Source organism: Acomys minous (genome assembly GCF_964271855.1).
Source record: "Acomys minous genome assembly, chromosome: 15".
Classification (NCBI taxonomy): Eukaryota; Metazoa; Chordata; class Mammalia; order Rodentia; family Muridae; genus Acomys; species Acomys minous.
The window spans coordinates 98,816,526-98,836,644 of record NC_140497.1 but is presented as its reverse complement, the minus strand read 5'-3'; the positions used below and the strand labels follow the sequence as shown (position 1 = coordinate 98,836,644).

The window sequence follows — 20,119 nt, the reverse complement described above, 5'->3', positions numbered from 1 at the left end:
TCAGGATTTTAGGGGAGGGAAGATAGGATTTCTTTCTCTGTGTAATCCTGGCTGTCCTATAACTCATTTTGTAGACCTACACTGGCCTCCAACTGAGGAGGAATGTCTTGAGTGGATATAGCAACTGTCAATAAACCTCTGTTTAGCCAATCAGTGGGCGGAAGGACAGGAAGTGGAAGGCAGGACTTCCTGGAGAGGGGCGGAGTCAAGGATTGACAGTTGAGAGGGGAAAGAGGACTGATGGCAGTTGATGGTCAAGGAAGGAGGAAGAAGTGTCCGAGGATCAGATTGGCAAGTGCTTGAGCTCTATGTATGTTAGTATGTTATGAGGTTTAGAGTAGCTTGTTTTAGTTTATGAGTGGATTAGAATCAGTTTAGATTCTGTCCGGCTGTAGTGCCTGCAGCTTTAAAGTACGTTTCAGTTTCTCTGAGTCAGTTATCGGCTTCCTAGGCCAAACATACAATTTATTGTAACAAAATGGCGCCCAACGTATTTCTTGTATCCACACCCTTGAAAAAGATACTTTGTTATATGGTGGGAGGAATCCATTGCTATGGTTCCTCTCCAGCACACTATGGCAAAGGCTCCTGGGTCGTTTTGGCCTTTTCTTGACTTTTGTTGTTCAAGGAGAAAGGCAGAAAGCTGAGAAATGCCAGGCTAAGTTACCAACAATGAGAAGGGAAGAAGGTACCAAACTCTTTTCCATAGAGTTGATAGCAGCTGAAAGTCAAAACTTCTTAGCTGCAAGGCGTTTGTCAGCTCTCTCTGGAAAGGGTCCACCTATGGGACTTAGCAAGAAGTAATTCAAAAGAATGGTGCAACTGACTCAAGACTTAGAATTTTTTTTTTGTTAACTCTTGAATATTACTTGAGATTTTTGTAGATTTTGACTGGAATTGAGATGAAATATTTGTGCAGGGCAGTGGTAACACACACTCTTAGTCTTAACACAGTGGAGAAAAAGGCAGGTGGATCTCTGTGAGTTCCAGACCAGCCTGGTCTCCACAGGGTGTGGCCTCCCCTGCTGATAAGTTACCTGCAAAAACAGCCTAGGCTTTAAACCGACAAATTTTTCATTAATAGACCTGCAAGCTGCGTGCCTCCCACATTGAAAAGCCTTTGTATGCTGAGTTGAGGGGTCACTGCTCTGGCAGCTGCTTATCTCTCCAAAGGTGAGGTTTTTTCATGGGAGACAGGTGACGGTCACACCAGATGCAAAAAGACACTGAGGACTTACAGGTGACAATGTACACGTCCGCTTAGTTAGGTTCCCCAAAACTCAAAGGCTAAAATTCATATATTTAAAAGTGTAACCTTAATGCCTTTTCTTTCGCTCCAGGCAACTGGCTTGTCTCTAAAACGGGATACATTTTCTCGGGAGACAGGTAGTGGCCTGGCCTATGTATCAGGGGCCACAGAGCCTAGAGAATGACATTTAGAACTATACATTCTTGTTTTGATTTCTAATAACTAATGATTGTATGTTCTTTGGTAATGGTAATATTATACTTTCTCTTTGAAAGAGGTCAAAGCCGGGCGTGGTGGCGCACACCTTTAATCCCAGCACTTGGGAGGCAGAGGCAGGCTGATCACTGTGAGTTCGAGGCCAGCCTGGTCTACAAAGTGAGTCCAGGACAGCCAAGGCTACACAGAGAAACCCTGTCTGGAAAAAAAAAAAAAAGAAAGAGGTCAAAATAAAACAGACCTGGATGAAAGGGAGACTGCTAACTTAAGTCAGTCTATATGTACATGAATTCAAACTACAGAACCAGCCTCGATATTCTGTGTGTCCTGTATACCTCATACATTTATAGTTTCAGAACTGTATAGTGCTTGTGAGAAATTATATATTTTCAGAACAAAAGTACGAGACACTGCTGCTGCATCAGACCTGACAGGATGCATCCTCCGGCATGCTGAGATGCTGACAGCCTGCGTTCCTCATGTTCCAGCCACAAGTGATTCGGTTGCTGTTCATCATCAGAACAGAACATCTCCCAGCACAGCTTCTAAGAAAGCTCCTGATTCCAATTGGTCCCATTTCAGACTGTCCCACACAAGACTTTCTTTTCTTTCCTTTTTTTTAAAAAAGGTTTTATTTATTATATATGCAGTGCTCGAAGGCCAGAAGAGGGCACCAGATCACATTATAGATGGTTGTGAGCCACCATGTGGTTGCTGGGAATTGAACTCAGGACCTCTGGAGGAGCAGTCTGTGCTCTTAACCTCTGAGCCATCTCTCCAGCCCCCGAATGTTTATTTTTAATTTATTGTACTATTCAATTTTATCACAAGAATATACATCGTTGGTTCAATAGATAGATAAGGTAAAATATTTAGATAAAGTCTTCAAAAACCTCAGAGACCTACAGAATATGGCATTTAAAGAATTTTTTATTGTTTTGAGGATTCTTTGAAAATGAGACAGGTTGACTCCTGGCAACACCCAGCCTGCCTCAAAGAAGGTAATGAGCATCTAGGAACCTCATTATGGAGATGGCTTCAGATATGACAAACCAGCCAGTGGGCCCAAATGTCCTTATTTTCTGCCACAGACAGAATTCTGCCTGAAATGAGCAAGCTTGGATACAGGTGGAGTTGACAGCCAAACTTTGCCAACACAGGGTAGGCAAGTCCTCAGTAGTTCCTGCTTCACAAATATGCCTGTCAGATATATTGGGCCAGAAGGCTAAAGATGATGCTCCAACATGTTAAAGAGTTTTGAGTGACTGTTCAGGCAGTGAAGTGTCTCTGTCATTTTTTTTTCATCTTGGAAGCTGCTAACCTGCACTTCCTATTTACTCAGCTAATTAATTTTATTCCTTCTCAAGTCTCCGATGGGGTTGAAGACAGCGAAACATTATGAGTATAACATGAATATAACGATTGTTTTGTGGTTCTTGTGTGTGTATATTGGTGTAATGTAAATGTATAGGTAAAAGGGTTTTTTTGTTTGGTTGGTTTGGTTTTTGGTTTTTGGTTTTGGGGTTTTTTTTTTTTTTTAGTTTTTCAAGACAAGGTCTCTCTGTATCCTTGGCTGTCCTGGACTCACTTTGTAGACCAGGTTGGCCTCAAATTCACAGCAATCCGCCTGCCTCTTCCTCCTGAGTGCTGGGATTAAAGCCGTGCGCCAACTCGCCAGGCCTAAAAGGGTTTTGTTTTGTTTTGTTTTAATTAGACTAAAAAGGGGAATTGTGGAGGAATGTCTTGAGTGGATGTAACAACTGTCAATAAAGCACTGGTTAGCCAATCAGCTAGGTAGAAGGACAGGAAGTGGAAGGCAGGACTTCCTGGAGAGGGGCGGAGTCAAGGATTGACAGTTGAGAGGGGAAAGAGGACTGATGGCAGTTGATGGTCAAGGAAGGAGGAAGAAGTGTCCGAGGATCAGATTGGCAAGTGCTTGAGCTCTATGTATGTTAGTATGTTATGAGGTTTAGAGCAGCTTGTTTTAGTTTATGAGTGGATTAGAATCAGTTTAGATTCTGCCCAGCTGTAGTGCCTGCAGCTTTAAAGTACATTTTAATCTCTCTGTGTCAGTTATCAGCTTCCTAGACGAAACAGATATTGTAACATCCAACTCAGATTTTTTAAAAGTAATACTTGTATAGCTCTTCAACAGAATACCCAAAAGACCATTTATTTCCTTTTTCCCTGACTTGGCAAGACACTGATAGACATATAGCTTGTATACAAACAAGTTGTGTGTGGTACTGCACATACCTGTCATCCTGGTACTTGGGAGGCCAAGGCAGAAGACTTTCTAGGCCATCCTTGCTACATAGTCCCAAGACAACCTGGGCTATATGAGACCCTATCTGGGAGTAAAAGGGGGAGGATCAAAGGACATTGAGCTTGACGCCAAATTTGTCTTCCAAACTTTGGTCAGTGTGTAAAGAAACCCAGAGAATAAATTATAGGTTGGACAAATGGTAAAGCACTTGTCTCACAAGCAGAAACACTAGTTTGGATCTCTGGAACCATGCAAAAGTTGGTCACAGTAGCATGAATCTATGATTCCAGCAACTAAGGCGAGATGAGTGGTAGACAGAGCAATCCCAGAAACTCAGGACCAGCCGGTCTACCACAGGTGAGGAAAAGACCCTGACGCAAACAAGGCCCAGCAACTGTTCTTTCACCTTCATGTGTATGTGCATAAATTGTTTTCCTAGGTTAGACTCACCAACTGGGTTAGAGACAGTGGGCTGCTGTAGCCTCCAGGCTGTTCTGCCTGGAGGAATTGGCATCTGCTCATCTACTATATAGTCCTGGAAAGCCCTGTCCAACGGGAAGTAACTCAGCTGCTAAATCCAAGGTGGCGCAGGCCTGTAATCCCTGCACTCAGGAGGCAGAGGCAGGCGGGTCTCTGTGAGTTCAAGGCCAGCACTTTATGAGGAAGCCACACCCCAGCATCATTCATTCCCTTCCCTCATGTTCAGTTTGTTGTTTTTCAGAAGAATTGGGTCTTCCAAATTAGTTACTGTGAGTAGACCTTCTTCTAGCTGTGTTGCTCCAACTGACCTCCAGATTTCCATCCTCCTGCCTCAGCTTCCCCAGTAGATGTGGTTACAGATGGGCTCCAGTGTCTGACTTAGCTACAGTTATTTTTTAAATATTTTATTTATTTATTTTATGTATGAGTGCTCTATCTGCATATACAACTGCAGGCTGGGAGCCGGGCGTGGTGGCGCACACCTTTAATCCCAGCACTCAGGAGGCAGAGGTAGGTGGATCGCTGTGAGTTCGAAGCCAGCCTGGTCTACAAAGAGAGTCCAGGACAGCCAAGGCTACACAGAGAGACCCTGTCTCGAAAAACCAAAAAAAAAACAACAACAACAACAACAACAACTGGCTGGAAGAGGGCTTAGAGGGTATAGATGGTTGTGAGCTGCCATGTGGGTGCTGGGGATTGAACTCAGGACTTCTGGAAGAGCAGCCAGTGACATATTACTTGTATCTAGCAACACTGTGAAGCAGTAACCATCATCCCCTCTTTACAGACGAAGGCAAAAATAGCCTAAGTGATCCAGATGAGATTCAAGAAGATTGTGTATTGGTTTTCATGGGGCTGGAGGTTTGGTCTTATTTAGCCCAGGCTGGCCTCAAACTCTAATGTAGTCAAGGACAACCTTAAACTGCTTATCTCTACTTCCCAAGTGCTGGTCTTAAAAGCTCTCACCATCATGCCTGGCTTTAGTACCAGGCCAACCTTATTTGCTGCAGAAGTATAACAACTGAGCTCTCCCCATCCCCAAATCTGTTCATAGTCACTGTCTCTCCTATATGCAGATGATTTCAGAATTTCCCATTCTTTGTAAAACCCTCACACCCCAATTAATCCTGATTTGCTCATTCTGATTTTCACACATTGTACTCAATTTCTCAAAACTTTTATTTTATTTTTATTTCTGTTTTATGAGCATAGGTATTTTGCCTGCCCAGAAAAGGGCTTTGACTTTTCCAGGAGTTTACATACAGAAGTGCTGCAGTTTCTGGGAATCAAACCCCTGCCTTCTGAAAAAACACCTCGTGCTCTTAACTGATTTATATCTCCAGCCTAGATTTTTTAAAATGTATTTATTTTTCTTTTATGTCCATTGATGTTTTGCCTGCATGTATGTCTGTGTGAGGGTGTCAGATCTTGGAGTTACAGACAGTTGTGAACTGCCATGCGGTTGCTGGGAATTGAACCCTGGTTCTCTGGAAGAGCAGTCAGAGCTCTTAACTGAGCCATCTCTCCAGCCCTAGATTTTATTATTGTAAAGTTTCAAACCAGGAACAAACTGTTGAGGTGCATATTTAACATATCAAAAGAGGCAGGTGGATTGCTGTGAGTTTGAGGCCAGCCTGGTCTACAGAGCCAGTCCAGGACAGCTAGGGCTACACAAAGAGACCCTGCCTCAAAAAACAAACAAACAATCATATATATATATATATATATATATATATATATATATATATATATATATATATATATGAATCAAAGTGGGCCTGGCCTCCAGCTTCTCCCAGCATTCCTCAGTTCCTACTTGTTACAGGGTAAGGCTGAACTACACCCCTGCCCCACCTTGAACTGTCCAGCCTAAGGGCTGAACTGCCCTCCCCCAGAGGCTCTTCCCTATATAATCCAGAAATCTTGGCTTCCTGGCTGCTACACTTGATTACCTTTCCCTTACCCTTCCCCCACTTGGCGCAGCTCAGTCTGGTCATGTCCACTGTGACTCTCCCAGATGTCCTGCCTGTGGCTATTGCTCACCTACATAGCTATAAGAAACTTTTGTTCTAGCTGGGGTGTGGTGGCGCATGCCTTTAATCCCAGCCTTAGGGAGGCAGAGGCAGGTGGAGCTCTGAGTTTAAGGTCAGCCTGGTTTACAAAGAGCCTAGAACAGCCAGGGCACACAGAGAAACCCTATCTGGAAAAGCCAATCCAAACAAACTACAACCACCTTCAGGTGATCTAAGTGACCAGTTTCAAATTTGTTGAGTTGAGAGATGCTGTGTTAAGTCAGTGACTATTTCACAAAATACTGGCTTTATAGTATATTCTACTTTCAAAAAGTATGAGGTTTTGTTTTGAGACAGGCTCTCAATGTCTAGCCCAGGCTGGCTCCAAATTTGCTAGGTTCAGAGCCAGGTGGGTAACTCTGAGAGTTCGAGGTCAGCCTCGTTTACATAATAAGACCTTGTCACAAAAACAAGGCCAGGTTTGAGTGCCTTTTAATTCCAGCAGAGTCAGATGGAGATAAGAGGCCAGCCAGGGCTACAAAAAGAGACCTTGTCTCAATAAAACAAAAAACCTTACACACAAAACCCACTGTGTTGAAGTTTTGCAGAGGATGACTTTGAACTTTCGATCCTGCCTCTGCCTCCCAAGTGCTGGCTGGGTTGCAGGCTTGCCTCACCACTTCAGATTTTACATGGTGCTGGGGATGGCACCCAGGACTTGTTGCACGATAGGCAATCACTCCACCAACCAAGCTACATTCCCACACCGACCTGTGGGTTTTTAATATTTAGTCCTGGGACCCTAAAAACGGGTGAGCTTTAGAGTATCTGAGAAATGCCCAAAATATCAGGGGAAGCAAATTGTAGTGTATGCTCTGTGTGTGTGTTCTTTTCCAGGAGAGAACAGAGCTTTCGCAACCCTAGGTCACTTCTCTCCAACCGTGCACACACAGGCTCCGCGACATTCGCTTTCCTTCGCGTCACCTTCTATCAAACAAGAGAAAAGACGGACGCCATGGTAACAGCTGTCGCAGTTAAGCGTCTCTCGGGGTCAAAGCCGCGGCTGGGCGGGCCCTACCACTCCAGCCAGGCCCGAGCGTCCGCTTGGGAATTCGCAGCCTTATTTAGAACGCGTCACCTCCCCGCCCCGTCGCTCGGATGGCAGCTGCTCTGCTCGCCACCGGAAGAGGAGGCACGTGCACCTGACCCGGAAGCGCATGTTGGTCCCGCCCCATCGGCGCTCCGGGCTTCCTTCTGCAACAGGCGTGGGTCACGCTCTTGCTCGCTCTCTTTCTACCGCCATCTTGGTTCCGCGTCCTCCGCTCGGTAAGTGCTGCCCGCGCCTCTGCTTTCCATCCGTAACCATCCTCGTCCGCGGCGAGCTCAGCGGCCTGGGGGTCTCGTTGGGGGGGCGGCGGCGGCGGCTGTGTGGGGCTCCGAGCTCCTCCTCGCCCCCGCGACTGCCGGCAGGACGGGCCTGCGGTCTGGGGTCCGGGTCGGATCTTAGGCGTGGGGACGTGGAGGCAGCTGGGGTGTCGGCATGCGGGGGTCCGGGGGCGCATACGGGGTCGCGCGCAGCTCCGATCGCCCTGCGGCTTGGCCGGGACTTCGGGCACCTTGGACTCTAGTTGCTCGGAAGTGGTCACCATGGAGTTGGGGAGGGGGTCCCAGGCCAGTTGGCGAGGATGTTAGGACGAGAAGGGGATCGGGGTAGCGCCTGGAGTCATGTGACCGGGAGCCAGCCCTTGGGGTCGTTCCCCGCGCGTCGGGAGCGCAGCGAGCGAGGATCGCTGTCCTTGTGCGTCCCAGGGACCCGGGCAGTGCAGAGTCAGCTGTCTGCTAGGGAAGCGGAGAGGAGGCCAGGTCCTCACCCGCCTTCCAGTCGCTTCGGGGACCTCCAGGATCCGTTTTCTTACCGGCCTCACGACGCGAGTTTTTCCGAATGCTGGACTCTGAGCCGGGCAGGTGAATTCGCCCCGGTTAATTCGGGCCTCCGTTTTGTTCCCTTCAGAAATGCCTGGTGAAGCCACAGAAACCGTCCCTGCTACGGAGCAGGAGTTGCCACAGCCTCAGGCTGAGACAGGTAGGTCCCCATAACTCTTACTGTTAATTAAAATTGATCCTAAAGCCATCTGTTTGGTGGGTAAGGTGACAAATAAACTTCCTGCCATTTGGAGTTAATCGCCATTTAAAGACGTTTTTTAAAATGGGAACTGTGGTTTTAGTACAAATTTTTAATTGCTTTCTTGCCGGGGCAGAGTAGAAGAGTAGAATTTATAGATTCCTCTGCCGGCTTCTTCTAGTTACACCAGCTGCTTGAAAAACTCCTGTGTGGAATCTAGACATCATAGAGGAAACCTGAGCATGGAAGGGCAGGGTGGCTCTGGTCTGTGGAAGCTGGCACAGGCGGGCCAAGGAGACCTGAGCTTTGGTGGAGTTATGGCCAGCAAGTTGCCTCTGCGTTTTATATAGCTGGGATTGGCACCAAGTCTTTGTCACATGTGCAGCTCGTAAGCACGTCCTACCGTAAGCCTTAGCCTGCGTTAGTTACCTTGTAGGGCCTGAGAGTGCTGGGATAGCTGGCCTGTGCTAGCGTATTGTGTTGTGTGGGAGGCAAGACTGGAATAGGATGCCGAGTGAAGAAGATAGGCTAGCGTGCTTGCTGGTCAGCACACTGACATGAAACGTAGGAAGAGACCGGAAAGAACGGGAATGGTTTTGCTGAGTCAGTTCTGCAGACCCAAATGGAGGGGGTATCTTATGGGTGTGCCCTCTGTTTTGATTGTAATAGAATTTAAAAATGTGTTACTTGTGGCAGTTTCTGTTTTCTTTTGGAATTAAAGTTAGTTATACTTAAAGGCGGTAGAAGCCTCCTTCCGCCACCTGTTCCACTGTAGCAGCTGAAGGGATTAAAATCCAGCAGTTAGACTGGAAAGAAGTTGGGGCCTGAGCTGCAGAAGGGGCAGTGGGGGAGGAGGGCTCCCGAGGATCTGCAGCCTCAGAGCTAGCCAAGGGTTAAGCGAAACTTTACAAGTGTTGAGGCTGCAAACGGATTTTGAATATTCTGCTCCCAGCTTTTTAAATGACTTCTGAAGGAAGCAGTGTTGTTTAGTACAGCCCTCGTTAGTCTAGAGTTGCACGACTGTTGAGGGCACAGGGTGACACTGTGGCTGACTAGTCTTACTAGAGAGAATTGAAAACAGTGAGATTTTGGTTATAATATAAAAGCAAGTAATGTGGCTCCTATCCTAACAGTAAGACATGCTCCGGTGCTTTAAATTCTGGTTAACTTGTTTCGGAGCATTTGCATTACAATTAGAGGCTTTGGCCTACTGATTCTCCCAGGAAGACTGGTTCAACCACCTCTCTGTCCTATGATCTGGGCATAGACTGGTTGAGTGGCTTGTGAGGTTGGGTGTCTTCATGCCTTTACTGTTTCCTCTGGCGTCGCCTTGAGTGGCAGAGCAGAGCCTACCCGCTCAGAAATCTTTGCAGTGTCAGATAGTGAACTAAGATGAGATGACCTTCCTACCTAGATTGAAGGGTGTGGGGCTTGTATTGTTGCTTTATTATAATTCTTTCCTAAAGTATGCCTTGATCTGGGCTTACTTTAGGGACATAATACCCACCTTGACCTCCTTGGATGGCAATTGAAATGTGTGAAGCACTGAAGTTGAGGAAGGGACTGTGTGTGTCCCGCCACTGGCTGGCACTGGTGTTTGGTATGAAATGTTGAGGAGTTACAGCTTTAGTAGAACTGAGTTGAGCCAGGTTTATCCTTTCCAAAATTTATTCCAACATAATGAGATTCCCCCCTCCCCCCATGCACTAGTAGAAGCCTAAAGGTATTGATACATTTTCCCCCTTTATTCAGACACCCCATCATTAGCATTGCTCAGAAAAGATTTGTTCCAGGGGTGATGATGGCGCACCTGTTTTTGTTCTTCCAGACAGGGTTTCTGTGTGGCCTTGGCTGTCCTGGACTCACTTTGTAGAGCAGGCTGGCCTCGAACTCACAGCAATCCACCTGCCTCTGCCTCCCGAGTGCTGGAATTAAAGACATGCGCCACCGCATGGTGATCCAGCTTTAACCCCATCAGAGAGAGAGACCGGGTAGACCTGCTTTCCAGGCCACCTGGGGAGACTCTTGTCTATAAAACAAATCATTGGGAATAATGCCAGTTTTGTGGAGGGAGGAGAGGGAAGGTATGTTCTCAGTCCACTCGTGGCGCGGGCTGGAGTCTCAGCTGTTTAGGAAGCTGAGGCAGGACTGTAGTAAGGACAAGGCCAGCCTTCAATTGGTGGGACTGTCTCAAAAGGGGCTGAGGTTATACAATCTCAGTAGAGTTTTTGCATGGCATGGGTGAAGCACTAGGCTTAATCCCTGGTAACAGGGAGGGTGTAGGCCCGGGCTCCTCATTTAGAGATGAGCTGGTTTTAGACTATTTGCCCCACCTTAAAATAGTTGGTTTATTTTTGTAGAGCTTGGGAAGCGTGGGGAATGAGAAGGATGTACTCCACCTTGTCACTGAAATATGTGCAGGCACAGTCGATGCTGCTCACCACCTGTTTGTGACCCTGTGGTGACCTTCGTTCTCAGATGTTAAAGGCTGTTGTTTCCTGTGGGGCATGTTGCCAACTTGGGCTGCACAACTCACCCTTTTCCCTCCCTTTTATCTCCCCCCCCACCCCCGTTTTTTGTCTCGCTTTTGTTTTTGTCTTATTTTTGCTTTTCTCCAACTGTGCTTCCTATGTCTTCAGCCTTGAATGTTACTGCTGCTTTAGGGCAGCCTGGACCTCCCCCTCCTTGCTCCCTGGCCCCCCAACAAAACCCTCTAGTAACTGCTAGTCAGCCTTGCCCGTTCCCACCTCCCAGTATCTCCTCAGCCCCATCTCCCGAAACAGCTGTGCCTTTGGGAACTGCCCCTCACACTCCAACTTTCCTCCCACACCTGATAGGGCCTCCCATCTCCCCGGCTGCCTTGGCTTTGGCCTCTCCCATGTTAGGTCCAGCTCAGAAAGGCGCCCGCTCCTCTTCAGCTCCCTTGTCTCTGGTTGCTTTGGCTCCTCACTCAGTTCAGAAGACCTCGGTGTTTCCACCTTGCCCTCTCACCGCTCCTTCCTCTGCTGCTGTAGCAGAGGCAGGGGCACTGACAGCCGTGGCAGCCTCCATGGCTCCCTTAGCACCAAAGGCCTCTCCTAGTCAGGTTCCCCCTCAGGTGGCCCCGAGTCTGAAAGGCGCTACCCCGAGCCCTCCAGATGTAGGCCGCATTTTTCCTTCCCACCTTGAAAGCCCGTTGGGTTCTGTTCAGTCTGGATCAGCATGCCGTCCTCAGACACTGTCCACCGCTCCCCCAGCCACCACTTCCCCAGTTAAAGGTGTCCCCATTTCCCCGGCTCTGCCACAGAAGGGACCTGTTAGCTCACCTGCTCACAACACTGTAGCCCCCGGCACCCCCCCAGCGCCCCCCGCTTCTTTGGCCTCTCATCTCCCAAGTTCACCTCACAGTTCCTTGGATTCCCGTACCCAGCCTTGCAGTCAGCCAGATCCTGCTGTTCCTGTAGGTCATCCTACTGTTGCGCCATCTTATCCACCTGAGAAGTCTGTGCTTCCTCCCCTTGCTTCCAGACCTGAGCTGGCTGCAGCGGCGGCGGCTCCATCTGTTGACAAAGGTTCCTCTGTTGTTACTAATGTAATCTGCAGCCCTCTTGGCTCCTTAGACTTAGCTGCTGCCACCTTGTCTCCTTTAGCGTCTCTCATCCCCAGAGATCCTTCTAATGCTGCTCCGCAGCCTTTGCTAAGTCAGCTTCCTGCTTCTCAAAAAGCTGGCTCAAAAGACACTCCTGTCCGCCATGTTGGAACTGCCCTCCCTGTGGTGGACAGCCCTTCTACCACTTCTGGAGCACCTGCCACTTACCTGTCTGCTCCAGTTTCATCAGGCCATGGAAGTGGTAAAGGCCCAAGTTTGCCTGCTGCCTCTCTTGGTGCACCTGCTGCTCAGAAGCAGTGTCCGGCTCCTCCGGTACCAACTGCTCTAGGGGCGCCAGTTTCTCCTCTGCCTGCCACTGAAGGCCTTAACAGTCCCCCCACTTCAGTATTGATTAATGCAGGAGCCCCTGTTTCTCCAGCCCAGGCAGGACTCCCTACTAGAAAAGAGCCTCCCTCTTCTCAAAGTGTATTGTCTCTGGGGGTGTCTTCAGAAGACACTATGACAGGGAGGGCCGTGGGGGCCCCTGCCCCTGGAGTGAGGCCAGGGACTGCTACGACTTCTTCCCTGGGTGCTGACTTCCCAGCTGTTGTTAGCGCAGGTTCTTATGTTGAGCCAGACCCTGGCAGTCGGCCTCTCCAAAGTTCCACCACTGCCTCGGCAGTAGCTCCGTTTCTCTTAGAAACTTCTGGTTCTAAAGAGCTAGTTCCTAGAACTGCCGAAGGTACCTCTACCTGTAAAACACCCACTTCTGTCACTTCACCTCTGGTCCCTCATGTCTCTGGAGGCTGTCCTATGGCTTCTGCTATGGCTTTGTCCCCCCAGAGTGTCACTGTTTCTATGAGTACTTTGGCATTGGCCCCTGAAATTCCCAAGTTTATGCCTGTTCCTGCTCCACCCTCAGCTGGGAAAGCTGATGTTTCTTGTACATCGTCTTTGACCTCTTTTCCTGAAGGGCACCCAGATGCTTCCGCGTCTTCCAAAGGAACCCTGCTTCATCTAGCGGACGCCCCACCTTTAGAGACTAGTGTGGGCCCTCAGACTAAAAGGCCTACGTCCAAGAAGGGATCTGCTCCCCCAGCGGCCTCTGCTCTTCCTCCACTTGAGGCGTCCTTCCTTCCAGAGGCCAGTCTTTCTTTCCAAAGTCCTAAAGGCTCACCCCGTCAGCTTCCTCCCCTCCCTCTGTGCTCCAAGGGAGCCCCCATTGCCTCAGCAGAGGTTCTTCCTTCCCCCCAAAAGACCCCAGAAGTTACAGCTTCCAAACTGGTCTCAGCAATCCAGTCCCCCAAAGTGGCCCCTGTTGTGCCAGATGTCACTCCTACCTCTCCCCCAAATACTCCAGCAACTGCAGTCCCCAAAGATGCTTCAGCAACCCTGTCTCTCAAAAGTGTCCCTGCTGTGACATCTCTGTTTCCCCTGAAGGCCCCTGCAGACACATCTCCTAGTGGAGCCCCTGTTTCTCCGAATGAGATTCCCTCCTCCCCGGCAGCTGCAACCCCCAAAGAGACTTCAGCACCCTCAGCTCTTAAAGTTGCCTCTACTGGCTCAGCTGTGACTTCTTCCCCACAGAAGGCTCCAAAATCACTGTCCCCTAAGGGTGCCTCAGCTATGACCCTAGTACCCTCCAAAACGGTACCAGAAATGGCAGCCTCCAAAGAAGTCTTACCATCCCAGTTTCCCACAGAGACCCTCCCTGTACAATCTCTGGCTCCCACCGCCTCACCAAAGTCCCCAGCAGCGGAGGCACTAAGTGAGGCTCTAACAGGGTTATCCCCTAAAAGTGCCCCTACTGCTCCAGCAGAGAGTCCTATCTGTCATAAAAAGGCCCCCAAAACATTAGTCCCCAAAGGACCAGCAATCCTATCTTCTGAAGGGGACACACCTGTGTCAGTGGAGATTTCTCCCTCCCCGCAAAAGACCCCCAAAACTGCAGCTCCTAAAGAAGCTCCTAGAGCCAGGGCCCCCAAAACTGCAGCCCCCAAAGGAACTCCCGCAACCCCATCTCCTGAAGGGGACACAGCTGTGTCAGTGGAGATTTCTCCCTCCCCCCAAAAGACCCCCAAAACTGCAGCTCCTAAAGAAGCTCCTAGAGCCAGGGCCCCCAAAACTTCAGCCCCCAAAGGAACTCCCGCAACCCCATCTCCTGAAGGGGATACAGCTGTGTCAGTGGAGGTTTCTCCCTCCCCCCAAAAGACCCCCAAAATTATAGCTCCCAAAGAAGCTCCTACAATGCCATCTTCCAAAAGGGGCCCCAAAACTGCAGCCCCCAAAGGAATTCCACCTGAAGGGGTCACAGCTGTGCCACTGGAGACTTCTTCCCCAAAAAAGACCCCCCAAACTGCAGCCCCCAATGAAAATGTAGCAGCCTCATCCCCAAAAAGGACCCCCCAAACTGAAGCCCCCAAAGGAACTCCACCTGAAGGGGTCACAGCTGTGCCACTGGAGATTTCTCCTTCCCCAAAGAAGATCCCCAAAACTACAGCCCCCAAAGGAACTTCCCCTGAAGGGGTCACAGCTGTGCCCCTAGTGATTTCTCCCTCCCCCAAAAAGGCTCCCATGACTGTTGTCCCCAAACAAGTTCCTGTGACCGCATCTCCCAAAGGTACCCCTACTACTCTAGCTGAAAGTCCTACCTCTCCCAAAAAGGCCCCCAAAGAAACTCTAGCAACCCCATCTGTGGGAGTCACACCTGTGTCAGAGATCTCTCTTTCCCCCAAAAAGACCCCAAAAGCTGCAGCCTCTAAAGAAAATTCATCAGCCCCATCCCCCAAAAAGTCCCCCAAAACTGCAGCTCCCAAAGAAACTCTAACCCCACCTACTGAAGGGATGGTTACCACTGCACCACTGGAGATTTCTCCCTCCAAGAAGGCTCTCAAAACAGTCCCCAAGGAAACTCCAACCACATCTTCTGAGGGAGACACAGCTGTGCCACTAGAGCGTCCTCCCTCCCCTCCACCTGCAGCCCCCAAACATGTTCCTATTATCCCACCTCCCAAAGGTGCCCCTCGTACCCTAGCTGAGAGTCCTGCCTCCCCTAAAAAGACCCCGAAAACTGCAAACACCAAAGAAACCTCAGCAATTCCATCCCCCCAAAAGATTCCCAAAATGGCGAGTCCCAAAGAAACCCCAGCAATCCCACCTTCCAAACAGACCCCCAAAGCTGCAGTCCCCAAAGAAGCTCCACCCCCACCTCCTGAGGGGATCACAGCTGTTCCACTAGAGATCCCTCCTTCCCAAGGAAAGGCCTCCAAAACTTCAGCCCCTAAAGAAACTCCAGCAGCCATACCTCCCCAGAGAGCCTCCAAAACGGCAGCCCCCAAAGAAACTCCAGCAATCCCACCTTCCAAAAAGACCCCCAAAACCACAGCCTCCAAAGAAACTCCAGCTCCATCTTCTGAGGAGGTTACCACAACACCAGTGCAGATTCCTCCCTCCCCCAGAAAGGCGCCTAAGACTGCAGGACCCAAAGAAACACCCCCACCCCCATCTCCTGAAGGGGTCCCAGCTGTTCCACTAGAAATTCCCTTATCTCACAAAAAGACCCCCGAAATGGCAGGTCCCAAAGAAACGCTAGTAACCCCTTCAAAAAAGCTCCCCCAAACTGCAGCCCCCAAGGAAACTCCACTTAAAGGGGTCACAGCTGTGCCACTTGAGATTCCTCCTCCCCCAAAAAGGGCCTCCAAAGAAACTCCAGCTCCATCTTCTGAAGGGGGCAGCACCGCAGCCCTGCAGCACCCTCCCACTCCACAGAAGGCCTCGGCAGCTGCCACCTCCCAAGCACCCAACCCTGCAGAGATACAGGAGATGGCTGTCTGCCCTGGGGAGACTCCAGTAACTCCAGCTGCACCCCCAGTTAAGACTTCTTCCTCCCGTAAAAAGGCCCCAAAGACTGCAGCTCTCAAAGACACTCCAGCAACCCTGTCTCCCAATGCTGCCCCAGCTATCATTGCTCCCTCCCCCACAAAGCGTCCCCAAACCCCATCATCCAAAAAGGCATCGAGAACCTCAGGCCCTAAGGAGTTTTCAGCAGACCCTTCTCTTGAAGCTGTCAGCTCCCCGCCACAAATGGTTCCCCCTCTTCAGAAGGCCCCACCAACTGGGGTCCCCAAGGAGAACGCAGCAGCCACTGCCCCAGCTGTTGTTGCTCCTGGCTCCGGCAAGGCACCAGCAGCCTCGTCTCCTGCACATGCTTCCACTCCCCTGCCTGCAGCTTCCCTTTGCTCAACTCCTACAGTCAAGGTTTCTCCCTCCAGCAAGGCCCCAGCTGCAGCAGCTCTCCAGACAGCTGCAACTCCCACACCTGAAAGGGCCCCCATAGCCCCAGCAGCAGCCACTCTGAAAGAGGCCACACCTAAAAAGGCTCCAGCCACTGAGACCTCCAAAGAGACTTTACCAACTCCATCTCCCAAAGGGGCCCCCCAGGAAACCTCAGAAACTTCAGCCTCCAAAGGGGTTCTCAGCTCCACAGTCAGCTCTCCTGCCCTTCCTAAAAAGGGCGCATCCTCCAAAAAGGTCTCCACTCTCCCAGCTGGGGCTCTTCCCTGTCTTAAAGAGGTTCCCAGTCCCTCATCCGTCACTCTCCCTTCCTCAAAAGACTCCCCAACTTCCCTGCTGTCAGGCACTTGTGGCACAGGGTCTGAAAAGCTCCCAGCAAAGAAAGATCTTACAGCTCTCAAAGAAGTGCCTGCCGCCCCTGCTCCAGAAGGCACACAGGCCGCCGCTGCTCCCGCTCAGACAGGCCCAAGAGCCAAGAGGAGTTCTGCTTCACCTCCTAAGCGCCCAGATCCCTCTGCTAAGAAAGATACAAAGGGCCTCCTCTCTGCAGTAGCTCTAGCCCCTCTGACCGTCCCTGGAGAGAAAGACTCCTCAAAAACTACAGAAGCTCTGCCCGTTTGCCCTGCAAAAGATGACAATTGTCTTCACTCCCCAACGGGTCCCCTGGATGCAGTCACCTCTGACAAAGTCCTTTCTGAAGCTGGGTCTGCCTCTGTGGCTCCAAAGCCTACCCCAGCAGCCTCCCTGACTCTTGCTCCCTCCCCAGTTCCCCTTCTGCCTCCTAAACAGCCATTGCTTGAGTCCTCGCCTGGGTCAGTGCTGGAATCCTCTAAGCTCCCAGCCCCTGCTGATGAGGATGAGCTGCCGCCTCTGATTCCCCCGGAAGCAGACTCTGGGGCGGTGCCTTTCGAGCCGATCCTGGTCAACATGCCCACCCCTAAACCTGCTGGGATCCCTGCCCCAGCCCCCTCTGCCAAGCAGCCTGTTCTGAAGAACAACAAGGGTACTTGCCTCGGTTTGCTGTGTGCATGGTGTGTTGCCCGCACCCCTCTGGGGCTGCCCACCAATACTAACGAGGATGCGTCGCTCTGTACAGTGTGTCTGCTTGATTTCTCATAGTTCGCATAATGGTGACTTGAACTGTAGAGGCTCTAGGAAAATGAAACAAAGTCTTGGTTTCTGTCATCTCAGATAGACTTTGTGTCTTGAGTAAAGTGACCCAGGCTTCACTCTGGATCTGACCTTCCCTTTTAGCCTGACTGAGCTGATAGGGAAAACCAAGACCTGCCGGGCCTTTATTACTCTAATTCTTACCATAGCACTAACCTTGTCCCTGGGCCTGGAATTTGCTTTAAAAAACAAAAACAAAGAAAAGTTGAAGTTATTTCTTTTCTTCTTAGACTACCAGTTGCCCAGGGACTGACTTCCTTTTGAAAATATAGAGACCTGTTTTTCCTGGCCTGAGATTGGTGTGGGTGTATGCTTTCCTCTTTCAGTAGACTTTCCTGGTGCTTGGCCTTTTAATTGAAGGGGAATTAAGATGTCACTTACATTTAGAAGTGGGGGGAATCGTGGGTCTGTGTCTAGTAGACATGAGAACTGTTAGAGCATACTTGGGAGGCTTTCCAGTGACGGGGGGTGGTTTGAAAGGCAGCATGTGTGTGCACAACTGCTTCTGACCTTTCAAAGATGCCTGTTGTCTGAAAATTTCTGGGATGAGTGGGCTGGGGATAAAAGTTGGAATCTCATGGATGCTTGGTGTTTGTGCCAAGAACTGACTACCTTAAGAGAGAAGGCAGTGATAGCACATAGGCTACTCAGCTGAGTCGGGCAACTGTCCCACATCTCTTGAGGATGGGTCTTTAATGGATTCCTTAGGCTGGGCCACAGAAGCCAATTAACTTACATTTAGTCTGGTAAGGCCTTGCACAAAGCAGTGGCAACTAGTTAAGGCAAGCCATGATGAGGCGCCACCTCTTTAAATTGTACTATTAAACGAAAGTTATCTGTCATCTTAGGGTCGGGGACAGAGTCTGACAGTGACGAGTCAGTGCCAGAGCTTGAGGAACAAGACTCCACACAGACAACCACACAACAAGCCCAGGTATGTGTCCCCTCAGTAACTGTCAGGAAAGCACTGGAAGGCAGGTGTGCTGCCAGTACCTATAATCTTTTTTTGTTTGTTTTTCGAGACAGTATCTCTGTGTATCCTTGGCTGTCCTGGACTCTTTTGTAGACCATGCTGGCCTCAAACTCAAAGCAATCCGCCCGCCTCTGCCTCCCCAGTGCTGGGGTTAAAAGTGTGCACCACCATGCCCGGCCAGTACCTATAATCTTAGCCCTTGGAAGCTGAGGCAGTAATGTTGAAAGTTTAAGGCCAGCCTGGGTCACAGTGAGACCATGCCTCCAAACTAAAATATTGGTTGAGGGTCTAGCGAACCAAGATTGATTGTAATGGACATGGCTATTTGAACTGTGAATCTCTGTGAAGCAAAACCACATGGAAACATCCAGAGCTTTGGATATGTTCAACTCAAAGAGGCAGGAGGATCTCTGAGTCCGGTGTCCAGACACAGGACTTCCACGACAGCGAGGGCTACGCACAGAAAAGAAAATCCTTTTTGTTTCTTTTAGCTGGCGGCAGCTGCTGAAATCGATGAAGAACCAGTCAGTAAAGCAAAGCAGAGTCGGAGTGAAAAGAAGGCCAGGAAGGTAAGGCGGAGTGGGGCTCTAGGGTGTGTGCTGTAACCCCAGCGCTTGGGACCCCACACAGAAGAGTTAGGAGTCAGGCTAGCTAGGTATGTGGCAGGTTCAGAGCTAACTTAGCGTGTTTGAGACTGTCTCCCCCAAAGGCACCTGTGGCACAACTCTTGGTGAGCTGCTAGAGCTGAAAGCACTCAGCTGTCCCTTCCTTATATAAACTTGGCTCAGGAGAGACCTGCTGTGGATGTTGAGTGTGGTACCGGGTTAATTTTTTAATGTTCATCTCTCTCCTTCAGGCAATGTCCAAACTGGGTCTTCGACAGGTCACGGGGGTGACCAGAGTCACTATCCGGAAATCTAAAAATATCCTCTTTGTCATCACAAAACCAGACGTCTACAAGAGCCCAGCTTCAGATACCTACATAGTTTTTGGGGAAGCCAAGGTGAGTTGCTGCAGGCCAGTATTGTTCTTTCTGCGGCTGCAGCGGTTCCTTCTGCTTGTTACTTGTTTCTACAGTGAGGGCAAATGCTCAGTTAGCAGAACGTGCGCTGCCTGGGGTGCCGTTCCTTACTCTGTCTGTCTCTGCCCTGTAGATTGAAGATTTGTCTCAGCAAGCACAGTTAGCAGCTGCTGAGAAGTTTAAAGTTCAGAGTGAAGGTATTTCAAACATTCAAGAAAACACCCAGACTCCAACCGTACAAGAGGAGAGTGAAGAGGAAGAGGTATACCACAAATCTTGTGAATTTTATTTCATCTCTGCTGGCAGTTTTGCTCCAAAACACTGCTGAAGTTAATCTTACCTTTGACTTATTAAGACTCTCCTCCCCCGCCCCCCTTTGTAGGTTGATGAAACAGGCGTGGAAGTTAAGGACATAGAGTTGGTCATGTCACAAGCAAATGTCTCCAGAGCAAAAGCAGTTCGAGCCCTGAAAAACAACAGTAACGATATTGTAAATGCTATTATGGTGAGTAGACACCAGCCTCAGTCAGGAGGCCCCGCCCCATTCCAGGGTCTGAGCCTCTGCAAAGCCCTACCTCTGCTGATAAATGCCTAATTATCTTTTTCCCTTTACAGGAATTAACAATGTAACTATTTGACATCAAGACAACCCTCCCCACCCTCCCTTTGGTGTTTGAAAAGTGGACCTGCAGCTTGGTTTGAAATTTGTACTGTTTCTATCACTAATAAAGTTATGGCTTCTTGTTGGA

At 49.6% G+C, this 20,119-nt stretch overlaps 2 protein-coding genes across 2 annotated transcripts in view; both read left to right on the top strand.

Annotated features, from left to right (window-relative positions):
• LOC311584289 (nascent polypeptide-associated complex subunit alpha, muscle-specific form-like) overlaps positions 1-18,218 on the top strand; it is a 29,353-nt gene extending 11,135 nt beyond the window's left edge. Inside the window, exon 2 of the mRNA XM_084758457.1 lies at positions 10,219-18,218. Coding sequence (XP_084614583.1) covers positions 10,975-17,325 — 6,351 coding nt within the window. The 5' untranslated portion in view covers positions 10,219-10,974 and the 3' untranslated portion in view covers positions 17,326-18,218. The remainder of the gene's footprint in view (positions 1-10,218) is intronic.
• Positions 7,368-20,119, top strand: LOC311584352 (nascent polypeptide-associated complex subunit alpha). The gene is made up of 8 exons (XM_084758624.1): positions 7,368-7,549; positions 8,235-8,306; positions 18,225-18,310; positions 18,841-18,918; positions 19,206-19,352; positions 19,504-19,632; positions 19,753-19,875; positions 19,986-20,119. The coding sequence occupies exons 1-8, from the start codon at positions 7,441-7,443 to the stop codon at positions 19,998-20,000; spliced, it is 759 nt and encodes a 252-aa protein (XP_084614750.1). The 5' UTR covers positions 7,368-7,440; the 3' UTR covers positions 20,001-20,119.